General features: G+C 39.6%; 1 protein-coding gene across 1 annotated transcript in view; it reads right to left on the bottom strand.

Annotated features, from left to right (window-relative positions):
* Window positions 1-6,582: 6,582 nt before the first annotated feature.
* Window positions 6,583-25,691, bottom strand: part of lamc3 (laminin, gamma 3) — a 134,521-nt gene continuing 115,412 nt past the window's right edge. The window contains exons 18-28 of the mRNA XM_006796809.3: window positions 25,094-25,274; window positions 23,761-24,005; window positions 18,226-18,302; window positions 17,793-17,927; window positions 13,638-13,860; window positions 13,034-13,180; window positions 12,149-12,251; window positions 11,474-11,676; window positions 10,195-10,335; window positions 9,983-10,082; window positions 6,583-9,537 (exon numbers count right to left, since the gene is read on the bottom strand). Of these exons, the coding sequence (XP_006796872.2) occupies window positions 9,275-9,537; window positions 9,983-10,082; window positions 10,195-10,335; window positions 11,474-11,676; window positions 12,149-12,251; window positions 13,034-13,180; window positions 13,638-13,860; window positions 17,793-17,927; window positions 18,226-18,302; window positions 23,761-24,005; window positions 25,094-25,274 (1,818 nt within the window). The 3' untranslated portion in view covers window positions 6,583-9,274. The remainder of the gene's footprint in view (window positions 9,538-9,982; window positions 10,083-10,194; window positions 10,336-11,473; window positions 11,677-12,148; window positions 12,252-13,033; window positions 13,181-13,637; window positions 13,861-17,792; window positions 17,928-18,225; window positions 18,303-23,760; window positions 24,006-25,093; window positions 25,275-25,691) is intronic.

The raw sequence follows: 25,691 nt of genomic DNA on the forward strand, positions 1-25,691 counted from the left end.
TTCTTAAACATGCCTGGAATGCTATTATGAGCAGGTGAACATAATGGGGCATTTATGGGCTTTAGGGCCCAATCTTTCTTAAGGAAGTGATTCAGAGAGCAAAAACAAGTGTGCAGGATGAGCATGAATTTGCCATGAGGCCTGAAATGCAAGTCCACATGAATGATTAATGATTAATTAGCATGTCTTCTTGATGTGCAAACAGGTAACTGTATACCAGCAGGATTATATTTTTTATTGGGCCAGTTTTCATCTTGTTTCATCAGTGCACGAGATAAAGCAGACAATTGTTTTTGTATCCTATAGAAAGCGATTCCAAACCAACTTCTTCATTAGTCATTCTTGTGCACTTTAATTTTGTTTTCTGAATTTCCCTGTAGAGTCATTTGGGCAACATATGTAGCTTGTTTACCACAAAAAAAGCCTTTTAAAAAAAAATTTGCTTATTTTTTTTAATCAACCCACATAAGTTTGTTATTTCTATTATTCTCATATAATCTGTCAACAACGCTGTGGCGTTTATAATTTGCCTGGGAAGTTGTTACAGCTTAACAATTCCCTAAAGGAGCCACAGTATGCTTCAACAAGAAGAGCAGGATAAGTGCGAGAAGTGTGGTGATTTTAAATGAGGTTACAATTATTTCATCATGCAAATCCCCCTTCTTTACTGTTTTAACCTGAATGATATCACTTGTTGCAATGCAAGGAGCGGATCAGTTTTCAGTCTTGTCATGCTGCGGGCTGACTTCTTCCTTATTATAATGAGATGGGATTGCTTTAATACACAGAATTATTATATTAATAGCTTCTTAAAGATAGTCATATTTATGTCAACCTTTGGGTCAGTCAGCACGCTGAATACGAATGATTCACTGCAGGATGTGTGGATTGTAAGTGCGCTGCTGTGTAACAGAAAATTAGTGTTTTTTAGAGTATTTAGTAATTTTATAAAAGATACTTGACACTATGTTGAAATTTGTTGCATTTATATACAAATCACAACAGACAGCTGAAAAGCACGTATTTGCATATATTCACTTAATTTCAAAAGGTGTATCACAGATACAGCAAACAATCCCTCTTTATTTTTTATTTGTGCCTGTTTTTTGTGGTGTTGAGCCTGTGGCATTTGACATATCTGACATTTATTCTTCTCTTTGTTACGAGCCTGTTTAATCTATACACCCTACTTACAGCGCGCTCGCACTCAAAGCCATTGTGTGATCGCTTGACACCAAAGCAAATAAAAAGGGATGAGCAAAACGGTTCTTGGAATCTATTTTTCTGATATTACAAGCGCAGCAGGGTTCATGGTTTAAAAGTGAAGATGTTTTGGGTGGTGGCAGGGTGCACAAGCATATCAAGTGTCCTTGAAGCGACACAGTAGGGGGGGCGTGTCATGTCTATCTTTGATGTTAAGGATTTGCAGTTGTGTTGCCTACTCAGACCATGTCAGGCATGTTCTGCGCTTTTTTTTTTGTGATGTGGATTTACATTTTTGAATTTAAAACAGTTAATTTGACAGTGTGTGTTTTGTGTGTGGAGAGGGGGTATGTGTGTTTAAAAAAAAACACAAAAAAAACTACATTGTTTTCATTTTAGTAATCTATCCCCTGCACATGGTTGCTGTGTGAATGACATCCAAGATATGAGAGTAGGCATCTTGACACACAAAGAGAAACGTGTGGAGGTAGATGGATCCTATACGCATATGTCAAGGAGTGGCTGGCAATTACCAACTCACGAGTAGCTGAACATGGCCACTTTCTGTTTGGCTCTTAGCCTATTATGTTTGAACCAACTCCCACACTGAACACCACTCCTTTTGGATGAGAACTTTTTAATGACATGCATTACATCCTCTCCAACCAATTTAACATCGTCTACCTCCAGCACCTGCTCACGGTGAGTCCATTTTCATCGACATGGCTTGAATATATATATATATATATATATATATATATATATATATATATATATTGTAGCTTGTTTACAATAGAAGTATCAAGTGAAAAAGGAAAATAGCCACATGCTCACACTCTAAAACTCACGCTCATCAATGTTACCAATGTTAAGGCACAGAACTAAGAGATAAGAACTAAGAGATACAAACAACATGTGAAAGAAGCTTTGGGGTTAGTCATTAAGTGTGTGTGGAGAAAAAATGAGAGATTGGACTAAAGGGAATTAATTTTGTTCCTCTCATCCCTAAGAAAATACATCTAGGGAGCAATCTTAAAATATCTGGGGCACTGGAAGGGCCACAGAGATCCACAAAATGATGATCTTGAAAGAGATAACCACCAGCCCACTCAGCACAGCTTTTATTGCATAAGCTAATTTGCAGTGCTTAACCTTTGACGGGGTTTTAAAGAGACAAAACTGAGCAACATGCACACAAGCCATGATTAGACATAGAATCTACACAATAAATACATTAAACACAAAGCTCAGAACAAATTATGGACAGACAGAGGAGTGCAGAGTAGTGGAAGGAGCGGTAGATTGTTCATGACAGTATGCAAAAACTCATTCAAGTTCAAAATCACCCCAATTATTGTCCAGTTTGAGAAAAGAAGCTTTTTGTCCAAATGAGGATTCATAAATTGCCACTTTACAGCTCCCACTAGATGATGCACATGTTGCTGACTCAAGAGAGAGTGATTATGTAAGCATTTACAATCTGTTTAGGATTAGCAAATTTAATAAATTGTTTTTCTTGCAAACATGGCAGTGGTGTGATCTTATCGGCTCTCCTATCCAAAATTTAATTGCTCGATTAATCCTTTGTGAAATTATCCCCGGGGCCACTCCTGTGCAGCAGTATGTGGGATCATAAACAAAACTCTTTCAGAATCAAAAGTGTTTTTTTTGACATTTGATTCCTAAATAGATCTCCAGCCTGCACTCACTGCAGCTAATATCAACTGATACACAATATTTCCTACAATATGAATAATTGTATGAATATTGTAATGACTGTAATGACTCAGTGATATTCTTCGTCTCCCTGCTACCTCTCAGCAGTCATGAAATTTGTTTTCATTTTCATATGATAATGATAATCATCGCTGCTTAGCTGCTAAACTGAGTGGAATTGACTACCCTTAATTCCTAATCCAGAGCTGTGATCATCCCTATGATGGAGTTTTTGAGTCATATTCTTTTTAAAACTCGGATATTGATCTATAGTTTCACTGTTCTTCTCGTAATCCTAATTACAAAACTGATTGACTGTAGAGTGTTAAACACAAACACAGTTTTTGGAACTTTGACCTTGTAAACTAAAAAAAAAAGAAGCGTTACTTTAAAAACAAATTACATGACGATATACAGGATCTGCACTTTTCATTGCTGGTGTGCTGGGACCAAATTGCTGACTAGAATAGACTCTCCATTAGACTCTGTAATCTGTGGGCGACCCATTATCTTGCATTGCATAATGTTGAATTTAAAGTACTTAGATGTTCTACTGCAATTTTCCTGTCATGAAAGACATTACACATTACATCACCTTACATACTTACCTTACATAAAGACAATGGTGGCTTGACAACTGCACTGAGCACTTAAACCATACTTTTTGGAAGACCCTTTACTTTCCTGTTTATTCAGATGAAAACAATGAAACTATATATTATAAATTAGATTTTTTATTTTATTTTTTGCATCTGTAAACCACCACAGTGGATATACATATAGAGTTAATTCCAAGATTTGAAAATGGAGATGAGATGAGAGCATGAGGGTGGGGATGGATGTTTGTATCTGTGTGTGCCTGTATGTCTGTGTCTATATGTCAGGTTGAGTATCAGACGCCACCTCTCTGAGGACATCTCAGGCCCTCCAAGGTTTGGAGGCCTATCTCCCCCCACCACTTCCCCTGCCGGGGGCGAACTCCCTCAGACATCGGTGCGTTGGTGGTTCTTTGTGTCCGGGGATGGGCGTCCAGGTACACACCGGCTCACTCCTTGGCGACTGCTTGTCTGGGCCTGGAGCCTGGGGCTCGCTCGGGCCACTTCGGAGGTGGGGTGCCCCCGGCCTCTCGGCCTGGGGCTCGGTCACTCAGGTGCAGCTGGCTGCCGGCGAAGCTCACGGGCACGTCACTGCAACCCCCCCTGGCTTCTGCTCCGCGGCTGCTGGGTGAGCCCTCATCTGGGACTCTCCTCAGCTCTTTCTGGGATAGTGGCGCAGCTGCCCCTCTGTTGGTCTTCCTTGGTCTCTTGTGTTCTGAGGGCCTCTGGATGTCTGGAGTTTTGATCTCCTCCATACCTGCTTCATGCCCTGGAGGACGGGGCTGTGGCTCCCCACACCCTCTAGCAGATCATTACATGAAGGAACCTTTTAAAAAACAAGCACGTTCATGCTCACAGGTGTACACACGGGTGATCACACACACAAACTACACCCTTTTTGGCTCCTACCTCAAAGCACACTGTGTGCTGTCGATCTTACGTGCTGCACAATAATGTTTAATATTTAGTATTTACTGTCATATTCCCATAGATCATTGTGATGTTGTTTATTCTATTACTCTCGTTTTCTTCTGCTTGTTTTCTTTTTTCTTTCTCAACAGGTGATCCAGGTGATCGATAGATGTATTTTTTTTTCTCTGCTTATTCTGTTGGTTTTTGTTTTTTGCCCTTTATCCCCGTCCCTCTTCTCAGCTGTTTTTCTTTCCCTCTTTCTTTCTCCCTTTTCTTTCCCCCAGTCAAGTCTGTCCCGTATTCAGCAAGTGAAAATAAAATAAACAATAAAAGGTGAATCAAATGGACCATTACGGCAAAGCTGGGATGGTCAATTTGGTAAAGTAAATCCGTTGGGCATCTTTCTTCGCCTTTAGACAATAATTCTGATGGCAAAAGAGCCAAACGGGACAGGTAAAAAAAAAGAAAAAAAAAAAAAAAGATTTGAAAATGGATTGTGTAGAAATCGACCCCACGAGAATATGGTTTTATTACTGGGAAGCATTTATTGATGTGACGCTCATGTCTGTTCACATCATGCTCCTCGACTTTTCAGCCGGTCGACAGTTCCCTCTGGTCTCTGGCTTCACTGTATATAAAGGGAGAAGCCTCATTAGACCGATTGCTGCCACCTGTCCCTCCAGCCTCCTTGGTACTGCCCCCTTGAACTCACTGGCCCACTCCTCCCCTGCAGCTGAGCCAGGGACCACGCCTCCTGCACAGTAGCTTTCACTCTAACTTTAAATATGAGGTCCAAAGAAAAAGTTAAGGAGGTAAACATTAGGCTGAAAATCCCAAAGGAACGTTTTTCTTCAAAAGAAGGAGTGCACTGACCAGCTCAGCAGAGCCAAAAGGCACAGAAGACCACAGGAGACAACTAAAGTAGATGGCAGCAAAATTCCTTCCCCTTCAAGAAAACATGCCTTGATCGCTAATCTAGCCACATCAAGAACACTCTCGTCAAAGTGTAAATTCAAGAAAGGAATTGATGATTTGAATACTGCTTGGAATAGCAGGATGAAGTGTACAAGGCTACACTCTCTGCTCACATTCAGCCAAATGCTGCAAAAATGATCAGGCAGCCCTTCACGGTGCAAATGGATAATGACCCAAAACATTCTGAAAAACAACCCAAGAGTTTCTCAAGGCAAAGAAATGGGATATTCTTCAGTGACAAAGTCATTCACCTAATCTCTATTCAATAGAGCGTGTTTTTCAGTTAGAAAAGACAAAACTGAGAAGGACCCACAAATACACAATAACTGAGGATTGTCATACAAGATTTAAAAACAAGTCCATATGTTTAAATGAAATGAAATGAAATTTTAGTTATATAGCTCCAAATCACAACATGTGTAACCTCAAGGAGCTTTAAGGTAAAGACCCCACAATAATACAGAGAAAACCCCAACAATGAAATGACCTCCTTTGAGCAAGTACTTGGCAACAGTGAGAAGGAAAAACTCCCTTTTAACAGGAAAAAACCTCTTCAATTAACACTTCAGTTGGGCCTTGATTGTTTAAAATCTACTGTGGTGATGTAAGGAGTCATAATTAACAAAAATACTTGAGTGTCTATAAATGTGTAAACCTAACTGTAAATGTTTATTTTATTCAAGACAAAAGCTGATCTGTTGTTGGGGAAAAAACAAGCAAACAACAAGTAAAGAGTTGTAGATAGGTGAGGGTTAGTGTGGACTGGCAGGTGATTCCTCTCCCCTTGTGAAGAGTCAGACTAGGTAAGCTAAGCTAATCGACCACTGGCCTTTATGTTTAGTCCTGACACCCGAGAGTGATAGACTTTTTTGCTCACAAACAAAAACAGTAACACAACTTTGTACTAAGTGAAAATGCGTTTGTTTAAAGGGCTAAAGTTATCGTGTCATATATGAGTTTGTCTTTGATCCACTTTCTGCTGAACCTTTGGGCTTGTGGTAAATGGTTCTGGTTAAGGGAGCTAAGAACTTCAGCACTTTCATTGTTTTTCAGAAACCTTCTTCCTTCCAAGGCTGCTGGATTAGTGACTTCTCTTTGTTCACTTCTAGAGATCACACAAAACTCAGACAAAGGAAAGGAAGGAAGGAAAGTAAATTCACAAATAAAACAAACCCATTTTTATAATTTTATTGTGTTTATCAATATGTTACTCACCCATTTCCAGATATCCGCATCTACTCAGCTTTGAGCAGCCCTTTCATTTCCATTATGCTTTGTTGTACAATATTACACAAAAATGTCCACTAAGAATTCGATACATTATGCAAGACGGATGTATCATGTATATTTTATTGCATTATGGTTCAGGCCTTATACACTCGGGCATTGTTACAATTATTACAAGCAGACATGTGACTGGGGCACTTGCATGAAAAACAGGTATAACTTTTGATTAGATTAGACTGAGCATTCATAAAAGCAGAACAATGTAATTTTTAAATAATATCTTCGCTTCATCATTATCATCGCTTTACAAGTCTTGCACAGGGTTCCTGCACCATTTTAAAAAAATCCAAACCTGTATCTTTTGGGACTCTTTTAAGACCTCAATGTCCAAATTATGTGTCACAGTCAGGCTGTAAACAGGCCATAACCTGTAGCTGGGTATACAACTATGAAGGAGTACAATAATCCTTACACAGTGATATTTTTACGTGCCACAAATGAGAGTAAAGTGAATCTGTTTTTAATGATATCTTAGACAGAATCTACATATGTACCTTAGCTATCATACTTGTATGTAAAAGATGTTAACAGCTTTATTGCTTTAATCTCATTATATTTTTCAGTAACACACTAATATATGCATGATGCAAGATTCAGTGATTGCATTACAGTTACTATTGTCTTGTTAGGTTCTTCAGTTTTCTGCCTGGCAGATAGAAAGGAAAAGAAAAAATCAACATGCTACAATCAGCTGATTTCAGTTTCTGGTGCTGGGAGGTGAAAAATGGTGTAGTCTTCATTTTTGCAGATAACTGTTGTTTTTACTGCATGAAAGGACAAGCGATAATGAAACGCAAACTGAGTCCAGAATAGAAACACAACTTTGGCTCCTTGCAGCCATCTGCACAGACAGCAAGCTAACACAAAGCTAGCGAAGAACCCAGAGTGATGTTAAAGCTGAGTCAGCCCCAGCCCCGCAGCCAGACACTTCAAAAGTGTCTGGCTGCAAGACACTTTTGAAGTGTCTTGCAGCCAGACATTGTAGCCAAATGCATTGTAGCATTTGGCTACAATGCTACAAACTCAGGCTTGTAGCATTGTAGCCAACGTTTCTATCTTTCATTTCTATCGTTATGGCCATCACTTTAAAGTTTCTTTGGTCGGATTTTAAACTTTGCTTTGCGTTGTTGGTTTTGTGTTTATATTGTAAAAAGTAAAAGAAAGATTGCTCGTGTTTCTGTATTCAAATAGGGATTTATATTGGTGTGTGGGACTGTAGCCTCAGGCTTATATTTTTAACGAGTAATTATGTGACGATGCATTTCAGGTTATTTTATAGAGTAGCTCTATAATGAGTAGTGTACTTTCTCAATCAAGTAATTAGCTAACATAGTGCATTTCTTTTAAGTAAAGTAATGCGTAATGACCCAAGCATTGGCTGCGACTCTCTTGCAAAAGAGATTTTAAATCTCATCTCGAGTTATTGTAGTTAAATAAAAAGAAAAAAAATCTGAAATACTAAAAGCACAGTTCTCAACTGTTTTGTTAAATTATAAATGTCATGTGCAGCTACAGCTGGTACCAGTAGTGGCATTATTGAGCACTTCCATGAGTCAATCTGTAAAAGTGTGTGTTTAGACTCAGGCTCGAGTATGACAGTGCAATTTACAGTTTTCTTTCTTATTTTTGTCTGTACTCTGAAATGACACTTGAAGCTGTGAAAACATCTGAAATTGTTAATGAAATTAACCAACACTGGTTAACAGTAATTTGGTGATTATCGCTGCAAATGACATGAAAATTGCGATGTTACTAAAAAACTTGAAAAAACATGATGTATAATCTATGTTTTAAGACCAACAGCAAAACTATTATTACGTTTTCTAATGAACTTGCTGGAACCCTGTTGTAAGACTTGCGCAAAGACCCTTTGCTTTTATGTTTTAGTCATCAGGAGCCACGCAGTGTGACGAAGCGCGACTCCAAGCCAAGCAAAGTTTGTCCATTTGACAGAGGCACAGAAAGACAGAAATATTGAGAAACTGCAAAAACTGAGAGAGGCACTGTAATAATCCTGAAAACAGGTTCTGTGCTGTCGAAGCCTGACCTGAACTCCACTGAGGCCAAGGGGACTAATTGTTAATTAAGCAATGGTGATGAAAAAGAGCTCAAGTGTAAATGAATGTGTCAGTCTGAAGGAGCACTCAGACACACCTTTTAGCCCCACAAAGGAAAATCAGCATTATTTTAAACTTGACAGTGCACTCCAGCAGTTCAGAATGGCTGCTTATTATTCATGGTGAAATTGAAGTTCGGATGTTGTTACTCAAAGAGAGTTGAGTAAAAAAAAAAAGAAAACGATAAAAACAAGAAGGAGAAGGAAGATTGGTTATAAATCATGGGAGGCAGTGGAGAAGTCTTGGGCTTTTGGCTGTTGTGTGTGTGTGTGTGTGTGTGTGTGTGTGTGTGTGTCGGTCTGCTGTGGAGGTAAAATGAATTGCACCTTGGGGCAAAAAAGGAAAAATCTAAAAAGACTTTTTCTGAAGTTGAACACAAAATCACTGCAACTCCTTCTCTTAACAATATCATCCCAGACTTTTCTGATGTTCAGCTATCAATGATGTAATGCTCGTCATCTATAGCATCTATCCTTTGCCTGCTCCGGTTGCCTTGGGGCAGGACTGGGGCAGGTTTAAGGCAATGTCTCTGAGACTGTCTCTCTCCTCCGTGATCTCCTGTATGTCCTGTTCAATGAGGGACAGACGGCTCTGCTGCTCTTTAGCGGCCGATTGCAGCTTCTGGATCTTTGAGCCTAGCGTTGGGCTCTCTACACTCCCGCGAAGCATGCTCAGACGGCGCGCTGTCTCGTTCAAGATCCGGTGAAATTGCTCCAGTGGCACATCCCCATCTGGAGGGAGGACAGAAAAAGAAAACGCTGCATAACAGACTTGAAAAAGATCAGTTTTTTTAGACTGTGGTTTATTAATGGCTGTCCTACTTCACTTATTCAAACAGCACATAACCCAGCATCGTGACCTAATTGCAGTGATTGGATGATTATTCTCTCAAGCACAGTAGAACTGACCACAAAGTGCAAAACCTCACCTTTCTAATGAATTATACAAATGATTTGACCAAAGAGGACATACAGTAGGTCAGATATATATGTCAGACCTAAAGGAAATGCTGCTCGGACTTGTGCACAGCAGTTATTCGTGTTTTACGGTCTGAGGAGTATTTCCATGTTTAATGAGGCATTAAAAAGCACCGAGCTCTTTAGTGGGCTGATATTTAAGGTATAATGAAAATTTATGGGTTTTATAGACACAGAAGAGCAAAAAGTAGTGACTTACCAATCTTGCTGATTAGCTCAGTTAGTGTAACAGAATAGGCCTCTAGCTGGAGCTTGGCTGCTTCCATATCTTCCTTTACGCTGGCCAGAGACACCCCAGGCTGAGAATTATAAGACATGCTCTAGAAACAGTCTTTTAAGCTGCACACAGGATGAACAGATCGATATGCATAGATTTTTTCCTTCAAATATGTGTATGGCTGTGTTAAATACCTCTGAGGTAATCTGGGTGTTAGCTCTATCAGTCAGCAACTCCTGCACTGACAGTTGCTCTAAGGCAGAGTCTATATTAGAGCTAAGGTGAGCAGATGCAGTCCTGGTATGCTTAGCCTGGGTCAGAATGGTTTTGGATTCCTAAACACAAAAATGAGGGAAAGGTTAGCAAATGAGTACCGGAAATATTCTGGAATGTTTATGGAAAACCACTAAGAGATCTATGGATCTGTGGATTGTGAGTGCTACTTTAATGTTTGCTTAGCTTTTTATTTTGTATGTTAGCATGCTAACAATTGCCTAATCAGCATTTAAGTACTGCTGTGATCGGCAATATGTGACAGCATCACATATGGCCTTTTTTGATAGTGAGTAAAATTAAACGTCAAAACTGAGTGAAAACATAACAGTCAAACTCCCATCAGTAAAATGAACCTGGTGCCCTCGTAGACAAACTTAAGATTTATACCAGCACGGACTTGGCTAATCAAAAGAGCACCATTAGATGTTAGCCTTAAGGCACAGACACTTAGTATCAGCACTTGACAGAACAGCAGTATCATGTGATGAGAACTTGTAGTAGAGAGATGTGGCACTCAAGGAATCCTGATGAGATATTTTCTGGGGAATTCTGTAATGTCAGAGATGGCGATCGTTACATTTCTTCCTCCAAAGAATCAATAATCTGCAACTGATGCATGCACACAGCTTGGGCTTGGGTTTGTGTAGTGGCTGTAAAGTGCATTGGTGGTTGATCTTGGCTGTGTGTTTATCATGTGAATTAGCACAGTAGCTGGTCGGGTGTTGAAAGGAGCCAAATATGCTGATTGTACTAACACTTCGTATTGAGCTTAAATTAATCCTTGGTGTAAAACGTTGCACAAAAGAAGGAAAAAAACTTATTTCATAGTTTTTTTTTTTCATATTTGACTTGTGATATTATACATGCAGTTTTTATGCCTCAGTGACTATTGAAGTTAAGCTACGGCTCTCTATTAATTCATAGAGTGGGACTTTTAAAGTCAAAATAACTTCCCAGAGTTGTTACTCTAGAAGGCCTTTGGGTGAGATTAACTGGAACATTATTATTTGTGACATCATCTAATCAGAAGCTATACTTTTGAACAAATTAGGAATTTTGTTTTGTGTATCACACAAAAAATGATTGACTTACTGCAAAATTTTTGTCAATTCCACAAATTAGCAATTCTCCAATTAACATGCATCATTTATAATCCCATTTGTTCAGTGTTATGGTTGGAAAAACAAGTATTCACACCTTTACCACAGCATGCGCTTTTTGTTCGGCGTCCTTTGCCGTGCTACTTGAGATGTTGGAGTGTTCCAGAGCTGGTTTAAGCATCTTCTCGGTCTCTGCGACTTTCTTCCTGACATCAGGCAGGATCTTTTCCTCCAAGGGTCTTGCCTTCTTGATTGCAGCCTTGGTCTGCGCTTGTTGACGGGGCCACTGTGTAACCATGCCTGAATGGAGATTCAAGAGGATGGATGTTATTAGGATTAAGGCATAATCAAAGTTGTATTAGATTAAAAAAAATATTTGACTAAAAAGGTCACCGTGTACTGGGTGAATTTAATTTTTTATCCACTCTGTATTACTCTCTACTATTACTGACTGTCCGAGCAGACAAAATAACCTAAGACTCTCTTTATGTTTCATAAATGTCAATATTTAATTAATGAAGTTTAAGCTAGAACGACTCAAAACATTCTGGCTCTTTCTGTTTTTCTACAGAAGCCGCTATTGTGCTCAATACATGACAAATGGGTCAAGGCGTTACAACCGTGATGACATATCTATTATATTAATACACGACTCTCTGGGTCATACAGTGTTTTTTTTTCATCTCAGTACTTGACATTTCAATTTAAGCAAAATAATTTAGTTGTACATTCAACAAAAGCAATAATGTATGTCAAAAAGATAGAGGCTTACGTTCTAGTTGTCTGTGAAGAGAGATTGCTTCTGATTCCACCTCTTTGCCTGTCACAACTGATGACAAAGTCACAACTTTTGCTCCGTGAGCTTGAGTTAGCAGCTTTAGTACAAGAGAAGGAGGATAAAGCAAGAAGTCAGTAAAGTCAAGTGTAGTTTATTAAATCTTTGCAATAATGTTTATTGTGTTTCATGTTATATTTTGTTCAAATATTGTGTTTGTAACAAAATATTCTTCTGTAATTATCTATCCATCCATCCATCTATCCATCTCTTCCTCCCATAGATAGGTTAATTGGAAACACTAAATTGCCCATGTGAGTGCAAATGGTTGTCTGTGTCTATGTGTTAGCCCTGTGACAGACTGGTGACCTGTCCAGGGTGTACCCTGCCCCTCGCCCTAAGACAGCTGGGATAAGTTCCAGCAACCCTGAAAAGGATAAGCGGAAGAGAATGATGGATTGGTATTAGCTGATCTCAAAACGAACAGTGACGACGAACATTACGCATACGTTGTTGACATTGCACGTACCTTACGTCTACGTGCACATTGTTTCTTGTAAATACTTTTCGCTAAACTCTGGGGTCTGTGGAATGTGTTGTCATGCATATCTATAATTGATTACTTTGCCTTGTACAATGAAAATGTAGCTTGCAAAGAAGAAGAACAAAAAATATGTTTATATGACTCTTTTCTTTGGTGTTTAAGGTTTTGCTGTATCACTATACGTAGTGATAGAATGAACATAGAAAGAATAACAATAAATTAACATACATGTCTGTGTTTTAATAATTCACAGAACTGTGCTGTTAACATGGCTAATAACCATTGTTAAAATAAAAACATTCTGAAAATCAATACTAGCAAACACTTAGTGTAGTTACCTTGCTGACGTTGTTCACGCTTTCCATGCTGTTGTTGACTGTCTGTAGTAAAGGCTCCACCACTTCTCTGACCTTAGCAATGAGACCGTCTTGAGTCTGAACTTGCTGGTCCAGTTCTTTTGTCTGTTTTACCAGGGTCTCACCCCACTACACAAGAAAGGGGATAACAAGAAGCAACAGTTCTATTAGAATAAAGATCCTTTTTTTAAATTGCTTTCTCTACTTTTGTTAAACTACCACGTACACAAAGGGCACCTTAGCATATTTCTGGGTCATTTAACAGTGTATTCTGCTCAGACATGCTGCTGTGGTAATCACCCCCCCCCCTCCAGAACAACATGTGCCCTGTGAGCAACAGAAGCTGCCAGAATCTTCTCTCCTGTGCCTCAGTGTGCGTCTTTCCTTGCCAAATATTAAATGAGAAAAAAATGAAGTGACATTAACTTCCAATTCCCCATACCTCTGTCTCTATATGAGCCGAGTTAAACAAACCAGAGTGGTTTCTTATATAAGCAGCACCCACACTAATTAGAATAAAATGATTGATTTATTGGTTCAAAATGCAACAGAATATGCTTGAAATCACAGTGAAGATTAAACTGACCTCTGTTGTAAAGTTGGTTAGATGTTTGGTTTGGTTGAACTGAGTGTGATTAGCCTCCGGATATGGGCTGGCATCTGTCAGAGCCAGCTGATGTAAGGATGATGTGATGTTACCCAAGGCAAGCTTTAAACCAGCAGCTTCTTCCTCCAGGGCCAGCTGTTTGGCTACAGTATCGTTCACCTGCACCGTCAGGTTCTCCTTCTGCTGCTGCATCTGTGTGATTCTAAAATGAAAGAAGTACAGTAAGAATGTATCAAAACATATAATATATTCCCGATAGGTGGGAAACATATAGAAAAGTTTTTTTAAAAGTTCTTGTCTCTGTTCTACACAACCACCTACGTGCACATGCATGCTAAAATGTGCTAGTGCTAACTTCTAGCTTCACATTGGCTTTTAACCACACTTTCCAAGGTGAAAGTCCTCTTCTAAAGCCACTGCACATTCTGTCTCTTTCTTCATTCTCCTCTTACAAGTCTCATGTCATAAACTAGATTTTTCTACAGCCTGCAAACGGTTCCCAGATGCAGTACAGGAGTTCCCTCACTGAACATTTACATAAAAATATGGTGATACTGATATCAAAACATGATTGACTTACTGACTGACTGACTGAAGTCCAAAACATGTAGTCTATTTCAGCTTTAATGTAAAATATGCTGGGTCATTTATAAGTGTTCATATAGTGAGATACTATACTACAGGATCATTCGAATGTCACATATACTGTAAATCATTTTCCAAATAATAAGATGATCACAGCGTGCAATACTGAATGCAATAACAATCTTCAAACTAATTTAAAAAGTGCTTTTTTAATTAGTATGTGAGACAAATGTTTTTCTTTTGAATCGTGTGGACACAAAAGCTCATACAGCAAAATGTCAGCCTTCTGTATTATCCTGTTTAATAAAAAGCCAACTTAAAAAGACAAAAAGACAAAATAAAAAAATGGGTTCCTTATATACAACAGCAACTTTATACTGCTGAGGGATAGCTCAGTAGGTAAAGTGATCACCCCCATGATTGGAAGGGTTGGGGGTTCAAATCCACTGAACGGCTACCATGAGGTACCCCTGAGGAAGGTACCGTCCCTACACACTGCTCCCCAGGTGCTAGATTGGTGGCAGCCCACTGAGTTGATGGGTTAAATGCAGAGAGAAACATACATTATTATTTATTTTGCAACCTATCTGACCCAGACACATTATCATATAATGCTGTATATTATGATGTATCAGTTGCAGAAACTGATGCACCAGTGAAATTAGTGTTAAAGAGTTTCCTTGTGTTTTAGACTTTATTTGCAAGAATGTACAGGACGTATACAGAGGTCCTCGTTTCTAAATTTAAAAGAAAGACGACCCACGCAACAACTTGATGTCTCTCCCCTTCTCTCTGCTGTCTCAGAAACCCCCCTACTTCCTGTAGAGCTGACTTCACTTTGCACTCAGCAGTAGGAGGTACTTGGCAGAGGGAGAGGAAATGGTAGGTGACATCAGTGTTAAAGAGGTGTGTTTGACTTTGTGACTTATACTCTTTCTTTGACCAGCATGCAGGTTTGCTGCTTGCTGTGGCTCAGTCACACTAGAGCAAAAATAGGACTTCAATTGAGAATAAGAGAATAAGCAAACATTTGCTGTTTAATTTATAAAACTGGACAGTTTTCCAACAAATGTCAGTCAGTGTGAAGCAGTCTGGAGTTCGTTTTACTTGTCTCTTTGCAATAGAGGACTGAACTCAGTCGGTTACCAGCCAGTTGTATTCTGGTTATATTTCTGTTTATAGAGAGGTGTGCCTATGTCATTTTGCATTAAAGTATCTGTCCTGAAGCATCTATTTGTGGAGGAACTTCTGCTTCTGTCCATGAGGTTCTGACGGCAGTCCGAGTACATTTTAAATGTTAATTTCTGTGTCTGTAGATCGATTGATTCCCCTATTATTGCAAACAAATTGGAACTGATTACCAATGACTACATTCAACTGCAAACTCACAGTTGATGCGTGCAAGTCGTTTTAAAAAGTGCAAATAACTGCAGATGGTCACAGATCTAATCCCCATCTTCCAGGAAAACATTTCAGAGTGGTCTTAAGTTAAATGCAATAGTTTTGGTTGTGTCCAGTCTCCAACCATTGTTTATCCTGATGTGACTGTAGCATTAGAAATGGTTTGAGATGGTTCGAGCATCTCTGTAAAGCTGTTCATAAAATTCTTCCTTTGCTCATGGTTTCGCATCCCGTCCATGTTTATTGTTATTTCCCCAACATTAGAGAAAAGAGCTTGTATTGTTTACAGAGCTTTCACTCCCTTGCAGCACTGTGCACAATATCTTGAGAGTGACATGAACACATGAATTGCTTGTATGTAGTATAGTACATACAGCAATAGTATGAATGCGCTGTGTTATCAGAGCAGAGCTTTCAGAATGGCTTTATATATGTGTGTGTCACTACACTTTTATTCTCCTCAGTCAAGCCTTTTAGTGTGTGTGTGTGTGTGTGTGTGTGTGTGTGTGTGTGTGTGTGTGTGTGTGTGTGTAAGACATCTGAGTCTCCTGAAGTTCTCCATGAAAGAATAAACCTGGCCGCATAAGATATCCCCAACAACAAATACATTTGTACCACTGTAATTGGTCACTACGTTAAATACAGCAAGGCTCAAAGAGCCCCAACCTAATGCACAAATTTAATTTTTGTCCCTTCTGCCTTATCTCTTTCCCCACTCAGTGATTAATTTCATACTTTTATGTCTTCATTCAAAGATCCTCAAAGGCATGTTTTAAACCTATAGGGAGCCTTTCTCCATCAGAACAAGAAAACAGCCTGCTAGTGTGAAACTATGCAAATATATCACTCTGTGTTGTGAGAAAAAGAAAAGAAAAGGGAGGGGCAAAAAATGACTGCAGAATAAAAACTGCAACAGTAACTGTAACTGCTTTTATTAACAGATCTGAAACATGACTGGGGTTTCAACTAGACACTACATGTCTGCACAGATTTTACAAGAAAGCTGTGGTTTAAGCTTTCAACGGTGACCTAGCATTGGCTAAAAATCTTTTTTTGCTTATTTTCAGTGATTTAACTTTTCACTTTGCAATAAGGATGTACAAAATTGCCCCGAGACCTGGTGACATTTCTACTGGATGGTTCTGACTATGGTCAGAAGAGGCACAATGTTCAAAAAACCAGAGAGGGCAGCGAACTGTTCAGTTTGTTATTTAAATTATTCTTCAACATTCTTCTTTATGTAAAAGCTCAATCAGAAAGTAATAATATCTCCAAAAAACATGCAGGAAGGTAAAAACAAGTACGCAGTTTCCCACTAAAATGTAAAGTCCATTAATGTAGCTCAAAGTTGTGCTGAACAAGTGCTACTACCCCTTTGCTGTTGCTGATTACAAACACTGAGGTGAATTGTTTCTAACAGTTGCAGTGCTGCTGAGTACTAGTGATACAGACCTTTTGTTGGAGACAGGTTGAATACCTTTGTCATTTTCTGATTGGGTAGCTTCCTGCCTATAAAATGCCTCTGATCTGCTTAAGTGCCACCACATGGGGAAATATGTGTGGGAAATGCAATTTTATGCTGCCCATCTGTGCGTAAACTGCTCACTTTGCATCCTATAAAGCGACACACAAACGCACGCAGACACACACGCGCGAGCACGCACACAGACATACGGCAGTGCTCCGAAGATGAACACAACTCCTCTGAATCAAGCTGACTACTGGTAGAAGGGAGTAATCAATTTGGAGCTCCTCACTTCTTGCTCTCATCATGGCCACCGGAGGGCTTTTTGCATCATTCTGTCTAGCATCCAGGATAATCCTCAGAGCAATCACACGCTAGGAGATGCAGCAAGCGTGTGGCAAATCCAAGAAAGCAATAGGCTTACAGTAGAGAGAAGCTGTCTCCCTGTGGCTAAATGTCTTACTCCTTAACTCTAGTGTGCTTTAAGAGGCAGCAGCAAAGAAGAGGACCTTGAGCTATAATACAGTGATAGGTGCACTTTGTTATATACACACACACACACACACTGCAAAAGCGCAATAATCCAGGGAGTTGTAGAATGCTTTATGTGAATGTGAATTCATACAAAGCATTGTTTCTGCCTGTGCATGTCTACAAGAACATATGTTTGTCTTTGTGCTCACTGCTCCGTTAGGTTCCTGATGTACTCCTCTGTAGAGTTGTCCTGCAGTAGATCCATCAGTGAGCTATAGGTTTGCTTTGAGGCTCTTACTGCCCTGTCGGCTATAGCCTCGATGTGGTCCGCTGTTTCCCTGTGACTACCAGAAGAAGAAGAAGAAATAAAAAAAAGGTAAATAATGTAAAAGAGGAATAAAACGAGCATTACAGAATAGTAGAGTACTGCAGCTGCTGCAAGGAAAGAGAAAAATGGATTTCCACTCTGGATATTTTTAACTAGAACAAAGGTGTGACTCTGAAGCGCTGAGAGCATCGATTCACAGTAACCTAACCACAATGTATTTGACAAGCTAAAAGCCGGGAGTGATGAAGCTCCGTAAATTACTATTGCGGTCTTTGCTTTTAACTGACAACTCAAAGTCCATTGACCTAACTTACCTTTTCATTAGCACCTGTGAGTCATTGACCATAATGTTCCATTTGTTGGGTCGTGACACTGCCTCAAAAGGAATGAGCTGTGAAAAAGGTAGTGAGAGAAAGCGACATACTGAGCAAATGACAAAAAAAGTACAGCTCTGGTCTTGGAATGGGTCTAAGCTGTTTGGACGTGTTTAATTAAATCATATGAGGTCACGTAATTAAAGGATTTTTCACACTTCAGCTGATTATTTTTAAAAATGTTTTCGACACAGTGCTGTTTGCAGTCAGAGAAATTTTCATTTGTGTGAAAACTCTGTGTTTCTGAGAGTTATTCAGAAAAATACAGCATTGTGCTAAAATCTTGAACTACCTCTCATTTCTTTATATTTTGCTAGAAAACTAAAAATAGCTGCATTGATTTATTCAAATAGGGAAATCGTGGAAAAACAGCACATGAGGAAAAACCTGAGTTTGAATGAGTTTGAAAGTCAATATTTGGCATGGACACAAAACACAGCCTGAACTCTCTCTGGCAGCTTTCTTTAAGTCAGGGGTGTCCAACTCCAGGCCTCGAGGGCCGGTGTCCTGCAGCTTTAAATGTGTCCTTGATCCAACGCAGCTGATTTAAATGGCTAAATGACCTCCTCAACATGTCTTGAAGCTCTTCAGAGGCCTGGTAATGAATTAATCATTTGATTCAGGTGTGTTGACCCAGGGTGAGATCTAAAACCTGCAGGACACCGGCCCTCGAGGCCTGGAGTTGGACACCCTTGTAGTCTTCAGGAAAACTTCTCCAGGCTTCCCGAAGGACATTTCAAAGCTCTTCACTGGATGTGAGCTACCTTTTGTTCTGTTCTTTGTCTACCAGTTGCTTTCCACATTGTATTGCATGATGGCTCAAAATCCACACTTGTCCTCGTTCAAAGGTTTATCATTTCTGATAAGATCTGAACCACCTCTGAATTAAATGTAGCCATAAACCATGACAGTACCTCCGCCGTGTTTTACAGATGAAAACAGATGCTCTGTGGTGTACCTCCCCCTGAACCTGTCTGTATATATTGACTGTTAGATAATGATTTGAGCAAAAAGTTTTAATTTGGGTTCTCATATGAACATTAAAAAATTTAAAAGACTGTCTTGAAAATACAAATCCCAAAGTAGAAACTCAGTACATCAAAAATAAATGAACTTCTAATTATTGACATGTATAGTTCTGTCCTGTTTTTTTATTATTTTGCAATATTTGTCATATTTGACAAAGATTTAAATACAAAATGCAGATTTATTAGATCTACTTTTAAATACATTAATTCCTTTTTCACAGAGGATTAGATATGGTTGGATAGTTTAGACCTTTGTCTAATATTACATTATGTCTGATGATCTTAAACATGTAAGTGTAACAAATATTGCAAAAAGAAAAATGACAAAAGAAAGAAATCAAAAAGGGGGCATAAACTATTTTACAGCACTGCACGTTAGAAAAGTTGTGATCAGCGAAACAAACCAGAGATTTTCTGGGATTTTGAATGAGCCTAAATACACGATCAGCGTTACAAAATGACCTGTGAACATAAGAGCTTTGTCAGTTTGGGCTGTGACTGTCTGCATTCTTGCTCCACGTGGAAAAGAATTGCTGGTGAAGTTGAGAAATGTGATTGTGAGACTTCACAACACTGGAAACGAATACAGCAAGATTTATGGCCAACTTAAAAATCAGTCGAAACAGTTTCAACAGTAATCAGAGGTACAGTACATGCCCTAGTACTACAAATCAGGATCCTTCTAAATGAGGTAGTACTTACACAATCTAAAAAAAAAAACAGACAAATGAAACCTTCAGACTTGGCACATGGGTTATCAGTAAAAATGTGACTTTCTGTGACAGCTCAGAGAGCAATCAACTGTCTTGCTTTCTCTCTGGCACAACACCGCAAGATCAAATTTGACTTAATTAACAATAAACAGGGAAAAGAAAAAAAGTTTAATGAACATGGGGAGTGATGGTCAGATAAGACCAGGATCAATTTGTACAATGTATTTGGTAAGAACATGGCCAGGACTACCAAAATGAACACACAGAAGTAAACACATGATGATGATGATGATATGATTATATGAGTCCAAAAAGGTGTTGGGGGGGATTTGTTTTATAGCTGGAACCCCAAATGCCCATGGATATGCAAGATTATTAATAAAATAGCAGTAAAAAGTGTAATTATGGCCTCATTTGAGTCCAAAGATGGTCTTTTTAAAGATGTGGGTGGACACAGAAAGCATTATAAATAAGGCTTGAAGCTCAGTAATGGAATACTTAGAGCTTTGTTGCATTGAGTGCCTACTGTGTGGGATATATTTACAATGTAACGCCTGTAAGGTAATACAATTACGAATCAGCTGACATGAAAGTTATATTGCACTGGAGAGTACTCAATACTTTTGCATGTTTATATAATGAACCGCCTTCTCTAAATGTATGTAATCAAGCAGGTTCAAAGCAGGGGCATATTGTGGGGGGGGGGGGGGGGGGGGTGTCCTAAAAAGGTCTGAAATTGCCTGAAGTTTTGTCTTAATAAATGCAGTGTTTATACGGTTGAAACCAGAGTCCTTCCCAGAGTGGCATTTAATTTGACAAAATGCAAATAAAAAGGGCAAACTGAATCAACAATTGACACACTAGCATTTTTCTTTCTTCATTTTAGTGGAAGGGAGGTGGCCGCTGTGAAATATGTAATATGAAATTACATTGCTGTTGCTTCAGGCATACCCAAGTGATAAGCACAATGGACACACGCGCACGCACGCACGCACATGCACGCACACGCAATCAGAGCTATATATTGGCAAAACAAGCTCACTCATCTCTCCAAACCTAAATAACATGGCAGGAGTATCTATAATAAATTCCTGCAAGCGTCATGAAGAGACCGTAAAAAGCCTTGAGGCGGGTGAAGAACAAGTTGTTAATTTTAGCGTCCATCAACATCTTTGGTTTTTTGTTTCAGAGGGAGGAGTGTGCCACTCATACGGAGAAGGGTGAGGGTATGAGGGGGTGGAGTCATGGTTTTGCCTGGGGGGAGTCTTTGTGGATCTACACAAAAGAGCAGCATCTAGCAAGGTAAACTGCAACCTCCCACAGTAAAGACAATAAAAAAAACATGCTCAGCATGCTAGCACACAGTATATAATGCAATGGCATAAAAGACTGATTATTGCTTACAGTAATATTTATAGTACTTGATTTAATATAAGCATATGCTTGAGCTCCAAAGAGGTTAGTTTGATGTTAGGACTGCTTGTTTTTGTCAATCTTCCCTCCAAAAAGTTCTAAGGAGGGCTACTTTTGATCAATTTCAAATTCCCACTACTAAACTTTGCTACACATTTGATACACTGCAGTATTATTCTTGGTCTAGCTCGCCTTGTTAAATCATTGGTTATCTAACTGGGAGTGGGTTTTCACTGTGAGGCACAGAGGCACTCTACAGGGGTCGTGTATAACCGGTGGAAAACGTGCCGTGAGACTGAGTAGAACGAGTATGAATTATGCAAAGACAGTAAACAAGCAGGACTTTGCTGATGCTACTGTGTTGACCTTTGGTGAATCTGTTATTGTTAATATGTCATTCATGTAAGCTCGCATTTGGATTCACTGGCAAAGGGGACTTTCTTTTTCTCCCAATCATTCACTCATACTATTGATTTTGACATTTTTTCCTCCTTTGTGGTGTGAAGGCCACTACCGGTGCTGTGAAACCACTCAGCTTAGCAGTACCTTAACTAAATCTTGTTTAACTAATTTTGTTAAGTTTCTGCAATGCTGGTCTGCTGCTTGTGCTAAAGTTTCCACACAGAGTGCTATGAAGTACCCCTTTAAAACCAGTGGTATATCTATGATTTGGCACTAAGAAAGCCTAAGTCTTTACTTAACATATACCAATTTAAAATTTGACAATAGTGCATAGTTATGCTTAGGTCTGCTGTTCTGCTGGAAACCTGGGGCACGGCAATATTCATCACAGCTGAACAATGGCTGCAGGTTGATTTACTTCATGAAGTCTGTGATGGATAGCTCAGATCCACATGTCATCAGTTTTCTTCAGTGAAACTGTACAGAAACAACCGAAGGAAATTTGTACTGCCGAGTTAGCATAGTCAGTGCTACGAGCGGTTCCCACTTGAATACAAACCTTAGACATGATGGAGCACCATAAGCACCCCTTCACTTGTCAGAACCTGTGTTTTTTGTTAATGTTTCTAAATCTACAAACTCTATTTTTATCCTGGAAATAATCTGACTTTTGGAAGTCATGACACACTCACAGCCCACTCACAGGCCACTTTATTAGGTACAGGTGCAGATCTAATCAGCCAATCACATGGCTCACATGGTGCATTTAGACATATTGTCATAGTCAACACAATATCAAATGAAACATCAGAATGGGAAGAAAGGTGATTTAAGAGACTTTGAATGTGGTGTGGTTGTTGGTGCCAGATCAGCTGGTGTGAGTATTTTACAAACTCCTGATGTACTGGGATTTTTTCCTGAGCAATTGCCTCAAGGGTTTACAGAGAATACTCCAGTAAGACACAGCTCTCTGGTTTGAAAATGCCTTATTCATGCCAGAGGTCAGAGGCGAATGGTCACGCTGCTTCAAGGCAACAGAAAATCTAATAGCCTCTTATTACAAAAAGGTATGTAGCAGTGCTAATTCTGACAGCAAATGTTGGTTTAGTTTTTTAGTCAATCTTTGGACTACAATTTCATTTAGTTTCAGTCATAATTAAGGCATCTAAATTCTATTAGCTTTAGTCGACTAAAGATTAAGATTTTAGTAGACAAAATCTTAAGTTAGTTTCCTCCATGACTTCTATTCTTCTCTCTAACCTTACTGCACAAGGAGATTACTTCAGTTTAGATCACTTCCAAAACCCATTCTACCTTCCTACACAATTTAATTAGTTCTGATTGGATCTTGTCTCTCCAGAATCCTTTCAGGAAAATTGTCATCATCATCATTGTCATCATCGTTTTCTTCCTTGTGTGTTCGTTTTTATTTATTTATTGTCTTGTTTTTGTCAGGAAAAACAGGTCGGTGACAAAAATGAAATTATTTTATTAACACACAACATGCCAAGACTGGAAGCAGATGAGCTGCAGCAGCAGAAGACCACACTGGGTGAACTCTCTTCAATTAAAAAACAGGAAAACTGAGGCTACAGTTCACACAGGCTTGTCAGGCAGGAACTATATTTCCTGATCTGATGAGTCTCAATTTCTGCTGCAGCAACTGGATGGTGGGCTCAGAATTTGGAGTAGCCCACATAAAAGGATGGATCCATCCTGCCTCATACCAACAGAGGCTGGAGATTCACTTCATGGAACAAAATCCAAGGAACGTTTCCAGCACCTTGTTGAATCTATGCTATAAAGAAGGCAGTTTGGAAACCCAAAGGGTGTCCAAAGTGGTGCTAGCAAGTCATAACTAATAAAGTGTTTGAGGTGGCTACAATACTGAGGACAAAGTGTACATTTAGGTCACCTACCATATTGTCCAGGTCTTGTGTTGCCTGCTTCAGTTGTTTCTGAGACACTCTGATCATGTGTAGAGTGTCTGTGAAGGTCTGACACACAGCCCTGCTGCTTTCATCCTTCCTCCTCTCCTTCCCCTCTTCCTCTGTCATGCTGATGCTGCAGTTCAAAGAAGATGTAATGCCATGCAGCTGGGCTAAAAGTGTGCCTGTAGAAGCTTCCAGCAAGGAAAATTGTTTTATTAAGGCCTCCCGTGCCTCTGTAAGAACAAAGCAAATAAAACCACGTTAAGTCTTTCACGGATTGCTTCACCAAGAATACCATTCTTCCAACTCTTTGTAGCTGGAAAGCCGTATTTTGACACATCTCTCATTCTCGGCTCCCTCATTTACTGTGTTAATTCATGTGAGGACTCTCATCCATTCCGCATATCGGTAGTCAGAATAAGCAGAACCATATGGAAATTTATCCAGATGCTCGTATTTTTTTTTTTGGCAATTTCACTTTGTTTGCTGTCGTGTTTCTAATTTAACTGGCCGCAAAGGCATTTTACAGAACAATTAGTACAATCTGTCCGCTTTGTTGCTTCATTTTGGGACATGCTTTACTTGTCGCTTTGACTCCGTGTCTGATAAAATGAGAAGCAAGGAGCTTGTGTGTGCCCACACAGCGAGTCCGTTGATTCCACATACTCATTAAATCATTACCGGGCCATCCAGTGCCTTAAAGAGCACGACTGGTAACAATGTGTGTGTGTGTATATATAGTGTGGGTGATGGGAGGGCGATTGTTGGGCAACTGTTATCATGATTGCAACTATAATCATAATAAGCAGGGATTAGCGATGCCCTGGCTGTCATATAAACAGGGATTAAGTTGGTCACACGGCACCCTGTTCTATATTGTTATGATTTGTCTCCATTTGGCTTGTGCAGCTGAGCCTGTAAGCCTTTCCCCCTCCAAAGATAATGAGGATATATCAACATTGTGTTAAAGTAATTGGGAGAGGTTTGCATTGTCGCCTTGCTTCCTGATTTAATCGCTTTGTTGCGTTGTATATGTAGCCCAGTCACACTGGAGGAGACACAGACACAGAGCAACAGCAGCAGATTTTCGAAACGCCGGGAGCGGTTTCACATCACGTTTCTGCAGCTGGTCTTGTATGTACTGATATGGCATGTTATCATCTCATAGCCAAAGCGTGACACAGCGGTTACAATGGCACATTAAGCGAGCATCGTGTTTCACAAGGCAAAGGCTGCCAAGTGCCTCGCAAGATGTCACGACCACGGAGGAAACATTAAAAGGAGTGACAGCGGAATTATCTCGGCTCCTGGCTGCTGATACCTTGGAAGGCCAGAAAATCCTCCAGAGCATTGGGCAGAGTATCCTCCCTTTGGTGCTCATGCTCATAAAGCCTGGCCATGTGATACTTCAGCAGGTGGTGCCGCTTCCCGTATCTACCTCTGCAATCAAAGTGAGCCAGGAGCTTTTCCAAATCCTGCAGCCGAGTCCTGAGCTTTTCCGCCTGTAATAGCATCGAGATTTTTCACCGAAGGTGTGAATGAGAATACGGGTTTAAAAAAAACAACAAAAAAAGCAAGAAAAACCAAACAAAACACTTGAAAAAAACAAAACAAAACACCACAACAGAATATCTATGTACCTCCATCTGTATTTATTTATTCAGATGCAGGGATTGAGATAGGACTCAGATTCTTGGTACACCAAAACATCAAAATGTAGTATTTCACCAAAAGCAATGAATAAATGAATACCAAAAACAGGATAAGCACAGAACACGGTTTTCATATCCGCATCCACTCACTATTCCCTGCATAGCGTGCGGCCGAGGAAAGCATTTCTGCAGATAGCTAGATTAGACTTCTTAGAGAATGGAAGTCCAGGTCTGAAAATGGAATAAAAGTGCTGTGATTGGCAACAG

The sequence above is a fragment of the Neolamprologus brichardi genome, chromosome 7 (genome assembly GCF_056152115.1).
Source record: "Neolamprologus brichardi isolate AB-2024 chromosome 7, ASM5615211v1, whole genome shotgun sequence".
NCBI classification, from domain to species: domain Eukaryota; kingdom Metazoa; phylum Chordata; class Actinopteri; order Cichliformes; family Cichlidae; genus Neolamprologus; species Neolamprologus brichardi.